The 18,443-nt window shown below is 48.7% G+C and overlaps 2 protein-coding genes across 6 annotated transcripts in view; one reads left to right on the top strand and one right to left on the bottom strand.

Moving 5' to 3' along the window:
- Positions 1-875: 875 nt before the first annotated feature.
- Positions 876-15,662, bottom strand: ACTR1A (actin related protein 1A). Its single transcript, XM_006182971.3, has 11 exons — positions 15,480-15,662; positions 9,111-9,175; positions 7,983-8,058; positions 7,162-7,287; positions 6,125-6,249; positions 5,269-5,485; positions 4,455-4,547; positions 3,740-3,914; positions 3,575-3,636; positions 2,846-2,886; positions 876-2,668 (listed from the first exon to the last, which is right to left on the bottom strand). Exons 1-11 carry the CDS (start codon positions 15,525-15,527, stop codon positions 2,566-2,568), a joined length of 1,131 nt encoding a protein of 376 aa, XP_006183033.1. The 5' UTR covers positions 15,528-15,662; the 3' UTR covers positions 876-2,565.
- A 1,579-nt stretch (positions 15,663-17,241) lies between these two features.
- SUFU (SUFU negative regulator of hedgehog signaling) overlaps positions 17,242-18,443 on the top strand; it is a 99,870-nt gene continuing 98,668 nt past the window's right edge. For 3 of the 5 annotated variants that reach the window (XR_004323815.1, XR_004323816.1, XR_004323814.1), the window contains exon 1: positions 17,242-17,642. Coding sequence is in view for 2 of the 5 variants with exons in the window: in XM_032491026.1 (XP_032346917.1) it covers positions 17,461-17,642 (182 nt within the window). In the remaining 3 variants the exon portion in view is untranslated. The remainder of the gene's footprint in view (positions 17,643-18,443) is intronic. The other 2 variants (XM_032491026.1, XM_032491027.1) reach the window with 2 other exon arrangements.

The following is an 18,443-nucleotide window of genomic DNA, read 5'->3' as shown; positions in this document are numbered from 1 at the left end:
ATTTTACTGTGCAGCTGGGACTGAGAGCCCCTGCTCTAGGGCAGCTTTTCTCAGCCTCAGCACTGGAGACATTCAGGGTCAGGTAGTTCTTTAGTCATCACAACTAGCGGGAGATTCTTCTGGCATCTAGTAGGCCAAGGCCAGGGATGCTGCTAAACATCCACAACAAACATCTCCAGACATTGCCTAGTGTGTCCTGAGGGGCAAAATTGACCTCGATTAGGAACCACTGCTCTAGGCCAGTGATTATTTGAGGGTCTGCATAGCAGCTGAGGATGTTTGCTCCAGGGCTGTATTGCCTGGGTCCAAATTCTAGCTGACAAAGGGCAGAGCTTTGGGAAATTATGTAATCTCTCTGTGGCTCTATTCTCTCAGCTGTAAAGTGGATATCAACACGCCTACACTTTGCAGGGTTGTTGGGAGAATCAACTGGGTTAACATTTGGAAAATGCCTAACAGTACCCCTCCTAGCCCCCCAAGTATACAGATTTAAAATGGAGAACTGATTAATCAGAGTATCTGAGCAAGGGCCCCAGGAACCGCTTTTTGAGAAGCTCCTGAGCTGCTTATTCACATCGAAGTTTTGAGAGCCTCTAATTTCAAAGATGTCAAGAGCTGGTTCCCTCATTTGGGGTAGAGTCTCATTCATGGGCTTGGGCGGGTGCACAGGGCTGGGACCCTCAGTTCCTGACCTGAGCTTGCATGTGAACACCATTTTCTCTGTACCCACCTGACAGGCTGGGCGTTGGACTAAGGTCTGGCCAAGCCTGACTGGTGCAACAGCACCCTCTAGAGGACAGACTAGGCCCAGTCACCATCTCAGACTCAGCTCATCCCTCCTCCCACCCTGCTCTGGCTAGAGAAAGAGGCCCAGCTGATGTATCTACTGGAACGACTTTATTTAAGTACACTGGGCCCCACCAGGCAATGTGGTTTGTGCGAGGCTGTGCGAGGAACAGGCTTGGGCTAAGAGGAGGGAGGTGAGCTGGTTAAGCACACTGCAGTCCGCGGGTCGCCACATCGCTTTCACACACACCTGCTGCTGCAGCCCACACCTGGCAGGGCCTTTGGTCGTTGGACGGCATGGGGGAAAATACTGCCTGAAATCTGGGATCTGGGCAGGTCTTGGTGTCACAGGTGAGGGTGCAGGTGATGATTTGCTAGCCTCAGCTTTGCACCATCTGGGTTGAAGTCCAGAGTAGGCACCTGGCTCCAGTGGACCAGAGGAGGTGAGCCTGAGCCCATCAGCTCTTGGCACTCTGGTTTGGCCCTTCCCTCCCTAAACAAACAAGTCCAAAGACAAGAATGGCACAAATCAGCCCAGAGGGGGCCTTCTCACCTCTATAACCTAGTCCCCCTGGGTCAGCTAGAGTGGGAAAAGGCAACTTGGTTAATTGCGGCTCTTTCTTCAGTCCTAAGGGGTTTGGATTCCCGACACCCCTCCTTTTCTAGGAGCCTCTGCCAAAGGGTGATTCTACCCCGTTTCAGAAAATCCAGCCAGCAACTAGCATGTTGATTCCAGGGCAATGAGCAAGTGGAAGAGGGAGAAAGAGGCTGGAGTGACTTTGACTGTAGCCTCCAATCCCAAATGGTCTTGAGGCCTATGGATACTGTCAGTTCACTGTTAGCAAGGAGTGGCGGGGCCCTGGATGCTACGCTAAGCTTAGGCGCTGTAAACATTAGTGTGCACAGGGTGACTGGTGGGGCAGGAGGCAGTGAGCTCCCTCTTTCCAGTCCCTGTACTAAACAAACACTTCAATAAATAAAACTGAAGATGGCATTACCCAAGGATGGATGGAAAGCAAGTAACAGGGCCTGGGGCCAACAGGCTCCTGAAACTCTCCTGACAGCCCCTGGATGGGGGCTAGGGGTTGGAGCATTAGCTCTGCCACCAATCAAAAGTAGCACTACTCCTGCCCTCCTCAAATGCCCAGTGTGGTCCTGGTCCCCAGGTGAAGGTGAGGGCATCCTGCCCCCTGCTGACCCCAAAGTCTCAGTAGCAGCTCCCAGAGTGCTCTTCCAGCCTTGCAAAGCTGAACTGCAACAAAACCAGACAGAACTCAACCCTGGCCCCAGGCCTCGGTCCACGATCTAGAGGCATCAAGAGCAAAATGATGAGCAAGGGGGGGGGCAGCAGCTGCCTTGGGCCGCAGGGCACCCTAGGTGGAGTCGGGGTGGGGCTGGCCCAGCCTAGAATGGGCAGCAGCAAGGTCTCCTGGGGTTGGGTTCACCTTCCTGTCTCCCTGTGGTAGTAAACATAGTCCCACACAGCCAGATAAAGGCCCAGCTGCTGAAGGAGTGGGGCCCTCTGCCAGCATTCTTCCCTGTCAGGGACCAGTAAGTGGTCAACCCCAGGTCTCAGGCCATTGCCATCGTGGGTAGTTCATCGTCCTTTCTGGGCCCCGGGATCCCTGGGATCCCCTGGCCACACGGCACTCGCATATGCACACACACTTGTACCCACACACACACTCATACACACAGGCAGTTCCTCGCAAACACTCCGACTCAAGAAAGCGAGTTTTAAAGTGGAGTTAACTTCAGAGAGAAGATGATGTCCCAATATTAGAAGGTTTTCCTGTGGATGGATCGGGCACCATCTTCCTCGTATTCCTTCTTGGAGACCCACATCTTCTTAAAGGTGTCCAAGGAGGCGAGGATAGAGCCCCTGGAGTGGAAGGAATCCAAAGGAACATTGTGAGAGAAGGAGGGTGGGTATTGGTGGAGCCAGCCAGTCCCCCTTGGGCCAAACCAGATCAGGCTTTTCTTTAAAGGGATGAGGTGGTGAGGGGTCAGCAATGCCTCTGCTTCCTGTTCTGCTGTTACTACCAGAAGAGCTACTCACCCAATCCATGTGGAATACAGTCTCTCCTGTGGTGCAGATATCTGCAGGGGTGGGTGGAAAGAGGAATCTGAGACATCCATCCTTCCTTTCCCTTCCAACACCCATGTTTATGGCCAGTTCTCACTGCCCAAGGCTGGGGACACATTTCCCACAACAGGCTTTAAGTTATGTCCCTGTTGGACACTGTGGCCTCTCTTGGGGGTACTGGGGCCAGCCTGACACTCATCTGGAGAAAAAGGTTTCCAGCAGCCCTAAGTATCTACGGCTCCCAGGGAAGCTAGGGCTGTCTGGGGCAAGATTTCACTCTGTTGGGGGCTGATGGGAAGCAGACTCCATGGCAGGAACCATCCTCCTTCACTCAGGATCCCTCCTTTCTCAGGCCAGCTCCCCTCAGCAGTTACTAAGAAGCTGGACTGTGTCACAAGGGAGCAGCCAAAGCTAGTCTCCTGTCAGTGTTACAGTTTCCCTGAAAGGCCACATGTGGGACCCTTATCTAGCACCCTGCCACATCTGCCACACCCTGCACAGAACTGCCCTCTTTTGTGGGGAGAGAGTGAGAATGGGTCTCCCCTCTGGCTGGCCTCAAGGGTCGTGTGGAAAACGGGAGCCATCTGGTAGCGCCTCAAAAACTTGGGCAGAGCTGGAGGGGAGGCCACACCACGTGGCACTCCAGACCCTTGGAGGCCCAGCTCCACCCTGCCCGTGCCCCTGCCCTCAGCAGGCTCCTACCCTGATCTTCACGTCTTTCGGAGCCAGTTTCTTCACTTCACTCAGTAGCCTGTCACCAAAACCTGAATGGGTGGGAAAGGAGAATCTAAAGTCAATTCTCTGCACGTCTGGGCGCAGCAGGATCTGGAAGCTTCCTGGGGCTGGGTACTGAGAGCAAAGACCAACCTTTGAACAGGGTGGAGCCTCCCGAAAGGACGATGTTGGAGAAGAGCGTGCGCCGCAGGTCCATGTCGGACTTCTGGATGGCGAACACCAGCACCTCGTGGATGCCCTCACTCTCTTCGCCAATCAGGTCTGGCCTAAACAGTAGTTCAGGAGCCCGGAAGCGGGAAGGACCAATCTGTGGGGTGGGAGGCAAGCTTCTTAGGCTGGGGCAGGGTCCAAGGTCCCTTTGGGAGTAAGAACGGAAGAGGCTCCTCTGCCCATCATTTAGTAACCAAGTGGCTATGAAGGCCAGGCTCAGGGAAGACCTTGTATGTCAAGAGCCTCAAGGAACAAAGATAGGGTTCCTGGGAAACTAGAGAGAGGACACGCCTATGTTTAATCCTGGCTCTGGCATTTTCCAGCCAAGAGAACTTTAACAGATGGATTCATTCATTCATGGAAATTTCTTCCTATTAACGAAGGTCCAGGGAGAGGCCACTCACCCTATACTGTGCCCAAGTGGTTAAGGACAGCATGACACATCCCCCTGCCTACTCCCACCCTGACCCAGGAAACAGTCTCCACATGGGAGAAGCAAAATCCCTGGCTCAAGAGCTATGCTGCTCCAGGCAGAGCGGGTAATAGGCCTGCTACATCTGCCTCCAGCCTCCCCATGGGGTGTTTGGTTTGGGCCCAGAGCTTTCAGGGGCCTGAGGGGCAAGGTCTGGCGGCCTACCTCAATGGTGCTGCCGTCAGGCAGGTAGTACTGAGCCTTTTCCGTCTCTAGTGTCTCATCCTTCTGGGGATTTATGGATAGGTAGCAGGCTCTCTGCAGAACCAAGCACGAGTCAGGCAGGCAGGAAACTTGGTGCTTACCCAAAGTCCCAGGGAGTGATGTGTGGCTGCAGAAATCTGCCCATTACAGTGATCGCCCTAAAGGTTGTTAGAATTGCTGCCCCAAAGCAGGGGCAGGAAAACTGCGGTTGGCCTTCACTGGGTGGCACTTAGGATATGAGTTCCCACCTGTACACCTTCCCAGCGGGCAGGCGTGGCAACTTGGCTCTCTGGATCTGGGCCTGAGACCATGCCCTAATTTTAGTTCAGACTCAGGCATCTTTCTTCTCCTATTACTCATATGGTTCTGGGTCCCACCTACCCAGCTCAGAGATCTCCCTAGAGCCGTAGGTGGCAGGAGGATTCATCTTAACTAGAAAGAAAAATGTATTCTGACTTCACAGATACAAAAGAACATATGTAATTTGTGTATAATATATAAAAAACACAATGAACACCGGTGTACCCATCGCCCAGCTCAGGCAACAGAAACAGCTCCCTTTCCCCCACAAGGTGGTAGCACTGTGGAAGGTGACTCTGTCAGGGTGAGGGGACCCAGGTGGAGATCACACAGCTGCCAGGAGGCCTGGCTGGGGAGGACAGAGCCTGACCCCCAGGACAGGAGCTTCACTGCTCTTCACTCCAGGTCACGGAGGTCCTGGCTGCTGTTCCCAGTCCCTCTGAGCCCAGCTCTAGGCCCCTGGGGCAGTGCTCACCTCTTTTATGGCCTTGACAATCTCAAACTCGGAGGATGAGTGGAAATCATAGCCCTCCTTGCGCAGGTAGAGGCGAAGGAAGCGAGAGACGTCCCGGCCGGCGATGTCAATGCGCATGATGGAGTGGGGCATGGCGAAGCCCTCGTAAATGGGCACTGCGTGGGTGACGCCATCCCCGGAATCCAGCACCACACCCGTGGTCCTGCCCGTGGCATAACTAAAGCAAAGGGGGCAAACCATCACTAATCCCCACCTCCTCACTCTAGGAAGAAACTCACTTCTTGATAGAATTCAATGGTAGCTAAACTAAAGTGGGGAGGGGGCTGCCTTCTTCCTTTTTTTTCAGAGAAGCCATAAATTTGGGTTTTGATAGGAATCCTCCCCCCACCCTCCATTTTAAAATGCTGGCTCACAATTTTTTAATGGGGTCAAACACATGCCATCTGCAGGTCACCAGTGTATAATCTCGGTGATAGACCTAACCCTGGCAGGCTGGGAGCATGACAGGAATGACAGGGGTATGAGAATGGGGGCCACGGTGGTGCTTTCATTACAGTCCGATCACCAGGCAGAAGTAGGCACTGAATAAATACCTGAACTCAGTACAGGGGCCTGCAGGGAGAGCTGTAGCAGGATGTGGCCTTCCCAGCAGGCTGAGAGGAGACTTTGGGGCCAAACCGGCTGGGAGTGCCAAGACTGGGAGACAGTCTCAACACTCCCTTTCCCACCATCCTTAAGCTTCCCTGGCCGACGTGCTCAGGTTGCTTTGAACCAACCCAAAGGAAAGGCAGCCTTGATTCTGCCAGAGGACTGCTTCCCCACAAGGGGCCAGGCTAGCCAGCCAGCTGCTACTCACAGGCTGAGCACAGCTTGCATGGAGATGAAAAGGGCTGGCACATTGAAGGTCTCAAAGAAAACTTCAGCAGCTCGTTCCCGGTTTTTTCGCGGGTTTAAAGGCGCCTCCGTCAGGAGCACAGGATGCTGGTGAAAGATGCCCAGGTGGCAATCAGGGCAAGGCCAGATTTCCACCCCTCAATAGTACTGTGTGGCTGGAGAGCCTAGGCGACCTTTGTCAGCCTCTCTCCAAAAAGAGGCAAGCTGGGCCTGTCACCTACCCCTGCCCAAGCCAGTTTCTCAACTTTCCAAATTCAGGCTCCTTTAAAGTCTCATTCTGTCCTCACCTCCACCCCACTACTCCCCTCCTGACCCTCCAAGATTCTTATATAGGCCCTTGTACCTACTGTATAGCTCCAATTGTCACGACTTTGCTAAACTCTAAATTTGGAATCATTATGATAAATGTAATAGTTAATTTTTTTTCAAAATAGAAAATTAAATTTCAATATTGACTGTACTTAAAAAAATGAAACATATCCCTACGTTGGAAATTCTGATATTCCTGTATGCACCTTCTTTTGTGTTTCTGAGTTGAGAGTTACTACCTTAGAGGTTAGAGTATAGGCTCTGAAGGCTGAAAGATGTGGGGGTTTTTTTCCTCTTCTTCTTTTTTTTTTTTACATGGAGGTACTTGGGATTTAACCCAGAACCTCATGCATGTTAAGCATGTGCTCTACCATTGGGCTATACCAACCCCCCTGAAAGATGTGGGTTTGAATCCCAGCTCTACCACTTTATCCACTGGGTGATCTTGGAAACACCGCTTAGCTTCTCTGAGCTTCCATTCCCTTGTTTGTAAAATGGAGATGATACTACCTGTATCTCATAGGAATGTTATGAAGACTAACTGCAAACATGTCTGAAAAGCACATGGCCTGGTGCCTGGAACATAAGACTCAAACACTCTGCAGTTATCATCATCCCTCTCATGTACGGGGTAGTGGGTTCTGTCTGCTCTGCACACCTCGCAGGAGCGCCTGCACACAGGACTCTCACCTCCTCTGAGAAAGTCTGCAGCTGGTCCTTAGAATAGACATACTGCCAGATGCGCTCCATGTCGTTCCAGTCCTTGACGATACCATGCTCCATGGGGTAGCGGATGGAAAGCAGTCCTCGGTGCTCCTGCGGGCAGAGAGCAGCACTTCCAGCAACAGCCAGTCTCTCCTGGTGGACCGTGCCCTTCCAGGACTGAGACTTCCCACCCCACAGGCCTCACCCATGACTAAGGGTGCACACCCACCTCCAAATCTCTAAACCGTATGCTGCAAACTGCTCTCACTGCCCAATCAGCTGGCAAAGCAGAGGGCTTCTGCATTTCCATGGGCCCTTGGGTGGCACCCTCCTCATTGCCTGGTCCCAGGACACAAACTCCCGGCTCCCACCTCTGGGCCTCAGCACTTGCAGCCAAGGTTGGCAACAATGATTCTGTTGTTCTGTTTCTAAAGGCTGCCTGAGGGCTCTGCCAAACTGTGCTAATTAACTTATCCCCAGGGTACTCCAGCTAGGATCTCCCCACAGCCTCTTTTGCCAAAAAAATAACCAAGCCAATTGGTTTGATCACTGGCAACATAGTGACAGAGTACAGAAGGAAGGCAAAAGCCCTCTTTGCTAGACTGGTCCCTGTTTCCCAAAATGGGGTTCCAGATATTTCCTCTCCAAAACCAGAGGCTGCTCTTGGGAGAAATAAACCCAGTAGGCCTGGGATGAGAGAGCGAAAGGGGAGATTTCAAGAGGAAATTGCTGGGGCACTGCCCATTTGTGGGAATAATGAAGGTCTTGTGCTGGCTTGAGGCTTCTTCAGTAGGACTGGAGATTACCTCGGCTTTGGGGCCAATGAAGATGTCGCCTTCGAGGGCGCCTGCCATGACACGAACATGCTTAGGTCTGCCCACACTGCAAAAGAAAGTCGGGGTGGGGTGGGGTGGGGTGAAATGGAAATCACTTTGCATTTCATGACAGAAGACACGACAGAACCCAGGAAGAATGTACTGAGGCACACACTTGGATGGGGAGAAATATACTCAATTCTACTGTGATTATCTCTGAGGAGTGAGATTACAGTTGACTTTCTTCTTTCTACTTTCCTGCATTTCCCACAATTTCTATAATGAACATGTATTACTTGAAGTCATTTGTATACTATTTCATATATTTTTATATTATCTTATAAGTCATTAAAACACATTCTGGGGGATTCCATACCTCTAGTTCTTCCCTTTCCCCATCGTATGTGTAGATCCAGAGAGATAAGTAAACAAGAATCTCTAAGTGAATGGTTAACTCAAAAAGTTTTTGTCTGGTGGTGGTTTCATTGATGTATACATCTATCAAAACTCATCAAATTGTTCATCCCAAATATGTGTAGTTTACTGTACAGGAATCATACAAAAAGGTGTTAAAAAATTGTTATAAGTGAAAAAAAAAAAAAAGCTTTTGTCTCCTTATCCTCCTGCCCAGGCCTATTAAGGAAAATGGTGCTGTGGTAACTGACAGATGGCCACCTTCATTTTCTACTGCTTGAGTCCCCTTCCCCAGTATCTGGGCCCTTTTTCTGCCTGCAGTCTCTCTACCTTAGGGATGTGCTGAGAAAAAACTCATTCTTACTAAGATGGTAGCTATGATTTGATGTTAAACCCCATCCTAGGGTGATAGGAGGATTTTAAGAGGGCTCCTTGAAGAGACCGTCATCCAAAGCAGTGAGTCACCAATGTCAACATTTTTGGCATCAGATAAAATCAAATTTAAAAAATTTGCCTCTCAAATTGTACCATGCAGGCAATTGTTTGCTTAGTCCACAAGCCAGATCCTGCCCCTTGCTTGAGGTTGTTTTCAAAACCAAGGCTGACCCAAATGAGAGATCCTTTCTCCCTAAAAGATGGACATCTGACCCCATAACAAAGCTGATAAGCCCCCCAAGCTTCTGATTAAGTTACACAATAACTTACTAGTTTGGAAAGCAGTATTTGGGGATCTGATCACCAGCAAAACCAGCTTTAATCACACCGGATCCCTGGGGAGAGAAAGAGAAGTCAGAGTATCACAAAAACAAAAAGAGATATATATCATACAGTATGTATAACATGGTTCCATTTTTATTCGAAAAAGATATGATATATCTATTTGTAAGAGTATTCGTGCAGTGAATGCGTGCCAAAGGGAGGGCAGTGGGGCTAGGGATGGTGGGGGGAATTTATACTGCATACTCTGAGTATTATTTGATTTTTTCTGTATTCTTAGACTTTTCCACATTGAACATGTTTTACTTTTGGAATTGAAAATAACAGTAATAAAGGAAAGAAAAAGAGAAAACTTGAGAAGAGGAAAGTACTCTGAAGCACAAAAGTGGCCAAGTTTAAGAACATAACCAAGGTGGGAAGAGTGTGTGATTGTTGTACCACCATGGGATGCTTCTAACTTACTTTCCCAGCTCAGGCCTGAAATACCCCTGCCCTCCAGGGCCTCTATGACAGACACAACCATGAGTGCTGCCATGCTTGAAGCTGACTCCAATATGACACATGTTGTCTGGTTCTGACCACATAGGCAGACTGCTATGCTTTGTGAGGGGTTTGTGGTTGTGGTGGTGGTGGTTGTTGTTGTTGTTGTTTTACTATGCTTTGCTTTACTCGTTGGTCTTTTGATGGTAAAGAGCAAGAAAGCCCTAAAGCATTGTCTGAGAAGAAAAGAGACTCAGCATTACAATCCCATTGCTCCAATCCTTGGTATGTTGGGTGGGATGCCCAGAGAAGAATCTGACATCTCCCACCAGCATGTCTGGCACCACCTGGGGCCCAATCAAAGTACACACTGACTCTGGACACAGATACCAACTCCGTGCAGGACAGATGTCGAGGCTTGAAACCACTTGCAGATTCAGCCTGTTCTCTTCCTTCTTAATTCTTCTACACCCCACCTGATACCCTCATCCTTCCACCCTCAACACAGTTTGCAGCTGCAAGTGTAATTAGGGCGAGCCTTTTCCTGCTGCCTGTCAACCACTTCTCCTAGGGTGGAGTGTGATATTTCCAGAACCCACACAGCAAGCAGTAAATACATCAGGAGACACTAAATAGCCAAGGTTGTCTTGGTACCAAAGGCTTTCCAGCGACACGCCTGGTTCCCTCTGTTTCTTATTCTTGCTCTACTATAGAAGGGCGGGGAGTGGGTGGGGAGGTTAGATAGGCCATCCAGGTGCCTGACCCTAGCGAGACAGAGGGAGGAAGTAAGAAGTGGTTGAAGGACAGGAAAAGTGGTAACAGGGGAAGAGCAGGGCCAGTCAGTTCTCTAAGACAGCAGCAACCTCTGCCAACAGAAAAGAGAAAACAAGAGACAATGTGCAAACTCATTGGCCTGGGCAGAAAAGCAAGGAGCCTGGAAAAGGTGCAGCTGTAAACTGAGCTGAAAGGCTAGGAAGGAGGGAGGACTATCCTACTGCACACCCAAGGGCTCTGGAACAGTGGCACAGCTAGTGAGAAGAGCACTGTACAAGAGAACTCCAGGAACTTGTTAGCTCAAGCTTCTAATAATTGCTCACTGCCTTCATCTGGGTGTGGTGATGCTGACAGACTAATTAGATCTCCTGGCAGAGGTTGAAAACAAGAAAAGTAAAGATGAGATCTGTACTTCAGACTCTAGATATTCTGAAGAGATGATTTTCCTGGAGATTTGATTTTGAGTTTACCAGCAAAAGGACTAAAGTCTGAGTGACAAGGCAGATTAAGATATTACGTTCATTTCTCTCTCTCCGACCTTCCCAGCAAGGGTATATAACAGGCCTAGTTCAAATATCACTGCCTTCCTCCTGTAGAATAATCCCCAGTTGGAATTAATTATCCTCTTCCTATTATCACCTCAAATCACTATCACCTCTTCTGCTAGGTAGCATGAATTTCATTTTGCTTTCTATTCGAATTTATGTTTGCCACTTTTGTCTCTTCTCAGTGCAAATTCCTCGAGGGCAGAGACTTTGTATATCAGCAGTATCTGGCATTTGCAGGGTACCTGAATAGATGCTGGCTGACTAACATGAAGACCAAGCTCAAATGATTGGCAGCTGAAGCCTAAAGTATGGAACCTGAATGAGCAGCTGGAATGCCAGAAGCCCTAGGCAGAGGTGGTACAGGGAAGGCAAAGGCAGCATTGGGAATGATGCACAAAGTGGAACCAGACCCAGCTTGTCCCTGTAGCCCCACCAGCTGGCCTGCTAGGCCAGCAGTTGGGTGAAGAATGGGTGGGGATGGGGGAGGCAGCTGAGTTGCCTCTTTTCTGCTCAAGCCATACCATGGGGTCATGTCAATTTCTTTAGCAACATTTGTAACTCGGAACTGTATACCTGACAAATGAGCTGGCACTCTCCTTGTTATTCACTCTGGCAAAGCCAAGTAAACAAATGCCTTGTAGAGGCTTCTTGAAGTAGTCTCATTGAATATTTGATTTTTGAAGACTCTGCCAATCTGCTGCCAGCCACCACTGACCATTCTCCTTCTGATGCAGGCAAACAAAAAGCAAATCCCACAGCAAGGCTCTCCCAGTACCTGGTGGCTATAAGCCTTGTGGCTTGAGCAACGTTTTTCCTAGGCACTCCTGATTATTCTTGACTTGCTGGGAAGGAGGCTAGCTGTCTCCCATTTTACAAGTGGGAAAGGACGCTGAGAGGTGAAGCCTCTGATTCTAAGACACTGGTGGCCCAATTTCACCCAAAGACATTTTGTTTGGCCCACAAAGTCATTTTTCAAAAAACAACTTTATTGAGATAAATTCATATTTATAATTCAGTAGAATTCAGTGGTTCTTAGTATATTAACAGTGCTATACAATAATCACCACAATCTAATTTCAGTAATTTTTTCATCATCCTCTAAAGAAACTCTGTACCCATTAGCAGTCACTCTCCATTCTTACCACTACCTGCCCCTGCTCCCCAGCCCCAGCCCTAGGCAACTACTAATCTACTTGCTGTCTCTAATAGATCACAAACTACTTTTACATTAATTTCCAACAGTTACACATTGGAGACTGCATGTGAAATTTAACACTTCTGATTTCTCTTGAAAAATCAGAAGATCTGGCAACACTGGGCCTGCATTCCTACATGGGGACAACTCGCTGGAAATTAGAAGCAGCTGGCCCTTTGGTCAGACATCCTCAATGTACCTTCCAGATTCCTTACATCATCTTTAAGGCTATCTTCTTCCTCCTCCTTTTTAATGTACTTGCTTGGCCTCCACAGGCACTGAGTTTGAGGTCTCTGTTCTAGACATCCCTGGCAACTAATTCACAACGTTTCTTCTTCCACGTGGTACTGGTTTCTTTCTCACCCTTAGATTACCTAGCTTGCTGGGAAGCACATCCATGGCTCTTAAAATACACATACTTGAACAGCAGGATATCTCTACATGTCACCTCCTCTTCACCCTTTCTGTCAAGCTAGGAATGGATTCTTGTTGAATGACCAACAGCCTGAATGTCACATCACAAGTGACAGTGTTAAATAAATATATTAACTTCATTGCCTCAGCTAGAGTCCCTTAAACTTAAGTGAACCTGCAGATCTTAAGAACTGATAGCAAATTGCTAAAAAAAAAAAAAAAAAAAAAAAAAAAAAAAGCCCTCTTCTTTCTTGTATCACTATCTATGATATGCCTTTGGGAAGAAAGACTTATTTAGTTTTTCAAAATACCCATCACTTTATTGTTGTTGTCATTGTAATTTAAGTGCATGCACACACCACCCCCTTCCATTTTCCTCGTTAAACTCTGATGAATTGGTTTGGTGCCAGAATTGCAGGAAAGGAGTGGTCAACAATTGTCTTAAGACTGGAAAAGGCTGTGAACCAATAATAGGCTGTTCCCTTTTTTCCTTGCTTTCTTTGTTCTCTTTTCTTGTAATTACACTCTCCTTAGCCCAGAAATAAAATGTGGCAACATAGCTATGGAGATGCTAAGTCTGCTAGATAACATTATTCTCATAATATAAAGTTGGCTCAAATATTTCAAATGATTTTTCCTATCCATGTTTCATTTTGAAACAAAATGAAACAAAACTAAGTATCAAACAGCAAGAACTACCTGAGGCCCCAAATCTAAAACTGTGGCAGATGCTCAGTAAATTCTAGTGGGAAAATTACTTAACCTTTCTCCTACTTCACCTTTTGGCAGAATTGTTGGCATAATAAAGGCAATGTTTTCCCAGAGGAAAAACAAGTCTATTCCTTAAATCTTAAAACTGAAAACGCACAACTGCTTTGATGCATTTCAGATACACTACCAAGAAAGAGAAAGAAGAAACTAAGAAGTGTTAGCTTAAGTGACATTAAAGAAAATGGCTGGAGAGAGAACTCCTGCCCAATAATTCTAGAAGCAAAAGAACTGGTGGGATGCACAGAGCACTCCTGCATTACTCATGAAAACAGGAAAGTGCTAATTTTTATATTTTTTTTCCTTTTTATAACTAAGAAAAAGGCAGACGAAGCACACACTAACTGGCTGAAGGTAAGAAATAGTAGTGTGCTCTGAAAATCAACATTAAGAACAAGGAATCCTACACAACCCTCTGTAGTAACTAATTAGGGGTCCCCCACCAATCCTTTGTTTATTTAGGGGTATCTTTGTTACTGTGATATAGATATTCAGTCATTCATCTACCCACCAATCAACCCAGTCCAATCAAAAATCTAATGTGAGAAAAAAAGAAACAAAAAAATCCAGCTTGGTGCTAGGCTGTGTGGAGGGAGGTGGGGAAGAAGAGAGGGATGAAAAATGAAGGAATATCATCTTTTCCCACAAGGATTTAATAGTCTAGTGAAGGAGACCTTAAAAAAAAAATCCTCCCCTAAATGAAGTCTCATTGATCTCAATCTCCTTCCTGGAGAGAACTAAAGCTAGCCAAAGAAGCACCTTTCCTTGGAAAAAGTGAGGAATTTAGAACCCAATCTCAGTGTTGAGTCTTGGTACCTCAACTCACAAGCCAAGTAGTTTGAATAGTTTTTAACCTCTCCAAGCCTCACTTTTCTGCATAGTTCTGTTGGGAACGGTAAGTCCTATCTACCTATCAGAGTTGAAGCTTAAATGAGATGATGCAAATGAAGGGATCTTGCAACGTGGTGAAGGTCCCAAGGGCTGAATCAACAGCGTGAATCCGACAATCAGCTTAGGGCAGAGGGAACAGACAGTTTTGCCTCAATGGAGGGACTCAGAAGGGGAACAGAAAGGTATCAACCAATTTCAGTGGGACCAAACCTTTGAGTGGAAGACAGAAATCCAGTTGTTTTACAATTGCCTCCCTCCACCAAAATTAAGAGCAGTATTTAGATTCTTCCCATTTGTCACTATTGACACATCTGCGTGGGGTACCAGAAAGAAGAATAACGGGTAAAGCACTGGATTTAGGGTATCTCTACTCTGTGACCTTGGGCTCACTTCACCTCTTCCTGCTTCAGTTTTCTCATTTGCAAAACAAGGATCAAATTTCCTGCCTTAACTATCCACCCAGTTTTTGTGAGAATCCAATCTGAATGTATGGGAACCCGCCATGTAAGCGCCTGGCAAATACTACGTTTAGTAATTTTTTTCCCCAGCAACTGGGCGTTCCGAAGGAAAGTACCTCCCTGCTTGCTTTGTCACTCTCCCTTCTTCTCCACCTTTACTAATGTTGTAGTTTATAATCATAGAAATAACTGAAATCCTAAGGCCATTTCTGGCACGAGACTCTTGGGCCCCACCCAGAAACACCGCGTAGCAGCCCAGCCTGCCCGGGGACCGAAGGAAACTTAGCCCTTCTCCACCCGCGGGCGGGCCCTAGCCGCTCAGGCCCCACCACTGGGAGTTCTCGAGACCAATCCCCACACCCCTCGTGCCCCGCTCCGCCCCTGAGAGAGGTAAAAAATTATGGCGGCCCAGAAGAACGGCAGGGGCACGAACCAATCACTGCAGAGGTCTGCCCTCATCCGGCAAGGCCCAGAGGCGGGGTCATCGGTCAAGATGGACAGCCAGAGCAGCCAATAGAGTTATCGGAAACAGGGGAGGGGCGGGCTCCGGGCTCTCACAGAGCGGTTAAGGCCCCTCGAGCCAAGGGCCCAAGGACCCCAAGCACTGTAATTCTTCCCTTTATCTATCCCAACGTTCTCCATCCCATGGTTGTTGGCTGGCTGGCCGCCCTGCCTGAAGACTACGGGTCGGGGGAGGACAGAGGCGGCGGCGGCTGAACCCGCCTGACAGGCCGGGCCAGTGACAAAGAGCCGGCGGCCCAGGCTGAAACCCGGGAAGCGATCCCTTCGGGGAGGAGAGCATAAGTCCCTCCAGGGGGGTGCAACTCACGTTGTCGATCACGACAGGCTGGTTGGCGATCACATCATAGGACTCCATGGCAGAAGAATCTCTCCTTCCGAGGAAGGAACTGCCAGCCGGGTCCGCCGCTAAACCTACTGACAACGCATGCGCAGTCTAGCCGTTGGTGCAGGGCAGCCAGGGAGCGGCCCGACCTCGCTTCCGAAGAACTACAACACCCAGCATGCTTTGCACCTAATTAGCGAGCGAGGCCTGTTTGGAGCTCCGCCTATTTTAAGGGACGGGATGGCGCGTTTCGAACGCACAGTACCCTGGGCTTTGTAGTCTCCATAGATAAATAGACGAGGACGCTGATTGATGGTTGCATTGCATGCCTGGATCTGTAGTCCTTTTGAAGGGATTCTCAGTGCATGCTGAAGTATGTAGTCTTGAGTTCTTGTCTGTCTGCAGTTTGGTTAGGATTGGTCAGTAATTCGTGAATGTTTAGATTTTACAGATCAGTCTTGCCACTCCTCATCACTTCCCCTTGACAACATAAGGTTGTTGGGTTTTCATCTGGGTCTAAGGCATTAATAAACATCTGTAACCATCAGACTCTAATAAAAGGAAATTTTAATACACACACACATGCAGGGAGAAATATATTCCCAGAACAAACGAAAATAAATTGCATAAATTTGTTTTTTTGGAAAAAAGTATATTTTCATTGATTTTAGAATTTTTCCTGGATAAGTGTAAACTTTGCAACATGCTAACGCTGGTCTGAAGACTGGCATTTAGAACTACTGGTATAGATGATCTTTTGCTCATTAAAACATCGTTCATCTAATAGCTTCAGGAACTGCTCTAGTATACCTTTAATTTTCGTGGGGAGCTAGAATTGACATTGATGAATGAGAAAATGGAAGTGAAGTTAAGTGTTACTGCTTTCTAATGAGCGCAGTGTATTTTTCTCTAGATTATTTCCTCCCTCCCCTCAAGTTGCAGTGACTCTTTAGTTAATAGCACCGGTAGTCAGGACTCTATTCTATCCCTTTCTCTTGGAATTTCTTCAAGATCATTGACTGGAAGACATTACTATATGAAAAGTTATTGTAAACAGGAAAACAATTCCTAGCCCGGTACCTTAGGAATCAAAAAATTTTCCAGTTACAGACAGTAAAAGGCAATGGGGAAGGGCAGGTCCAATAGGAGATAATGGATATTGGTGTTCCTCAAGGCAACCTGAGTACATCTGCCTAAAACAGAACAAAGAAGAGATTGTCATCACTGAAAACATTTATTAAATAATCACCAAGTATATTTAATTGATCCTGGTTTATCTAAGTCTTGTTACTTTCTGACAGAGCTCCAAAATAGGTTTTTCAACATATGATCCCTGAATTTGGAGGAGTTAGTGTCAGTCAATATGGTCAATGGATATTCAAAGATGGTAGGAAACATATAATCTACTGAAACAAAAAAAAAAAACCAAACTAATGCTACACTGAAGAACGAATCAATCCATTGTCCGATTTATGATTAAATCCTTAGCAGCATGTCACCAGAACAGTGACAAGCCATTTGTCAGCGCACTTCTCAGTGCGTTGGTGGGACCCTAGCACCTCGGACGATGCCCTAACATCTCTATTTAAACCTGGGTTCCTCCTAACACTAGGGGGAGGCCAAGAGCCTTGGGACGCCCCCAACTCTGGGAGAGGGAGGCGGGACCTATTGTCAAACCACGCCTTCCCCGCATGTGACTGGCACAGACACTAGCCAATGGATGACGGAATAGGGCTCGCAGGCGCCCCGCCCCCCAGAGCGCCCCGCGGCCCCCAAGGCACCCTCTGGCCGTCTCTGCCGCGGCGACGGCCTGGTCGGACTGTGCGCCTTGCGCAGGCGCGAAGCTTAGACCTCGCTGCAGCCCCCATCGCCTCCGGGAGTCGCACCCGGGAGTCCTCCTGCTGGCGCGTCAGTGCTCTTCCCCTCGTCTGCCCTCCCCGGCCCCCCTAGCGCCCTTCGCGCCCCGATGGCGGAGTTGCGGCCTAGCTGCGCCCCCGGCCCCGCCGCGCCCCCGGCCCCTGGCCCTACTGCCCCTCCGGCCTTCGCCTCGCTCTTCCCCCCGGGACTGCACGCCATCTACGGAGAGTGCCGCCGCCTTTACCCTGACCAGCCGAACCCGCTCCAGGTTACCGCTATCGTCAAGTACTGGTATGCCTTGGGCCGCGGGGGGACGGACAGGGGCGGGCTGAGAAGGGTTAAAGCGCCGGCGGCGAAGTAATTTGCTGAGGAGGAGGAGGAAGGGAAAGGAGAATGGTTAAAGCACTCGGAAGGAGGGCTTCCTGCTGCGAGGGAAGAAGTTAAGGCTGAAGTTAGGAATGGGGACAAAGGGGTTAACGAAGCCTGTGGGTAGCGAAGGGTTAACGAGGGAGGGGAGGATGAAGGGTTAACTGGGATTAGGAGAACAGAGTGAATTGGGGGTGTGGGTAGGAGCAGAGAGGGGAACGGTAGGAGAGAGGGAACTGTAAACGTGGTGAAAGGAGGGGGCGCCTGTAGGGGGTCATTAGTAGGCGAGGGGAAGCCAAGGGGGGGCGGCTGAAGTGGGATGGGGGAGGCGAGGCGGGGCCTGGGGAGCATCTGAGAAGGCTTTAGAGCAGCGCGGCTGGAGGAGCTCAGAGGGCACGAGACTGCTTAGGGTAGGGGCGGGGGTGAGTCTGTGCGTTAGGAGGGGAGCAAATTGTGAGCGTTGTGCTTGTGAAGGGGTGAGGAGGTCTCTTTGATACCTTCGTAATGAGCTCAGACATCTTATCAGTGCAATGCTTTTGCATTTGAAGTTTGGCAGAGCAACTTTTCCTGATAAACTTTCTGCTTACTCTGCACAGTTCTGTTTCTCCATACAGAGTTTCCCCTGGCTCTGCAGCTGCTTTGCTTTAGGTCACTGGCTAGAACAGAGGCAGGCAGGGTCAGGGAGATCCATGGTTTGGCTCAGAGTTGAAGAGGACCGCAGTAAAT

This window comes from Camelus ferus, chromosome 11 (assembly GCF_009834535.1).
Source record: "Camelus ferus isolate YT-003-E chromosome 11, BCGSAC_Cfer_1.0, whole genome shotgun sequence".
Classification (NCBI taxonomy): domain Eukaryota; kingdom Metazoa; phylum Chordata; class Mammalia; order Artiodactyla; family Camelidae; genus Camelus; species Camelus ferus.
Note: the sequence above shows the minus strand (reverse complement) of the source record. Positions and strands in the feature narration are given on the sequence as shown.

Bases quoted from the DNA above. Each gene is read 5' to 3' on its own strand.
- ACTR1A (XM_006182971.3), bottom strand. From the start codon at position 15,527: ATGGAGTCCTATGATGTGATCGCCAACCAGCCTGTCGTGATCGACAAC. The intron at 5,486-6,124 runs GTGAGTAGCAGC...CCTTTGCTTTAG, and splicing joins ATGCAAGCTGTGCTCAGCCT to TTATGCCACGGGCAGGACCA. The intron at 2,669-2,845 runs GTGAGTAGCTCT...CTTCCACTCCAG, and splicing joins CTGTATTCCACATGGATTGG to GGGCTCTATCCTCGCCTCCT.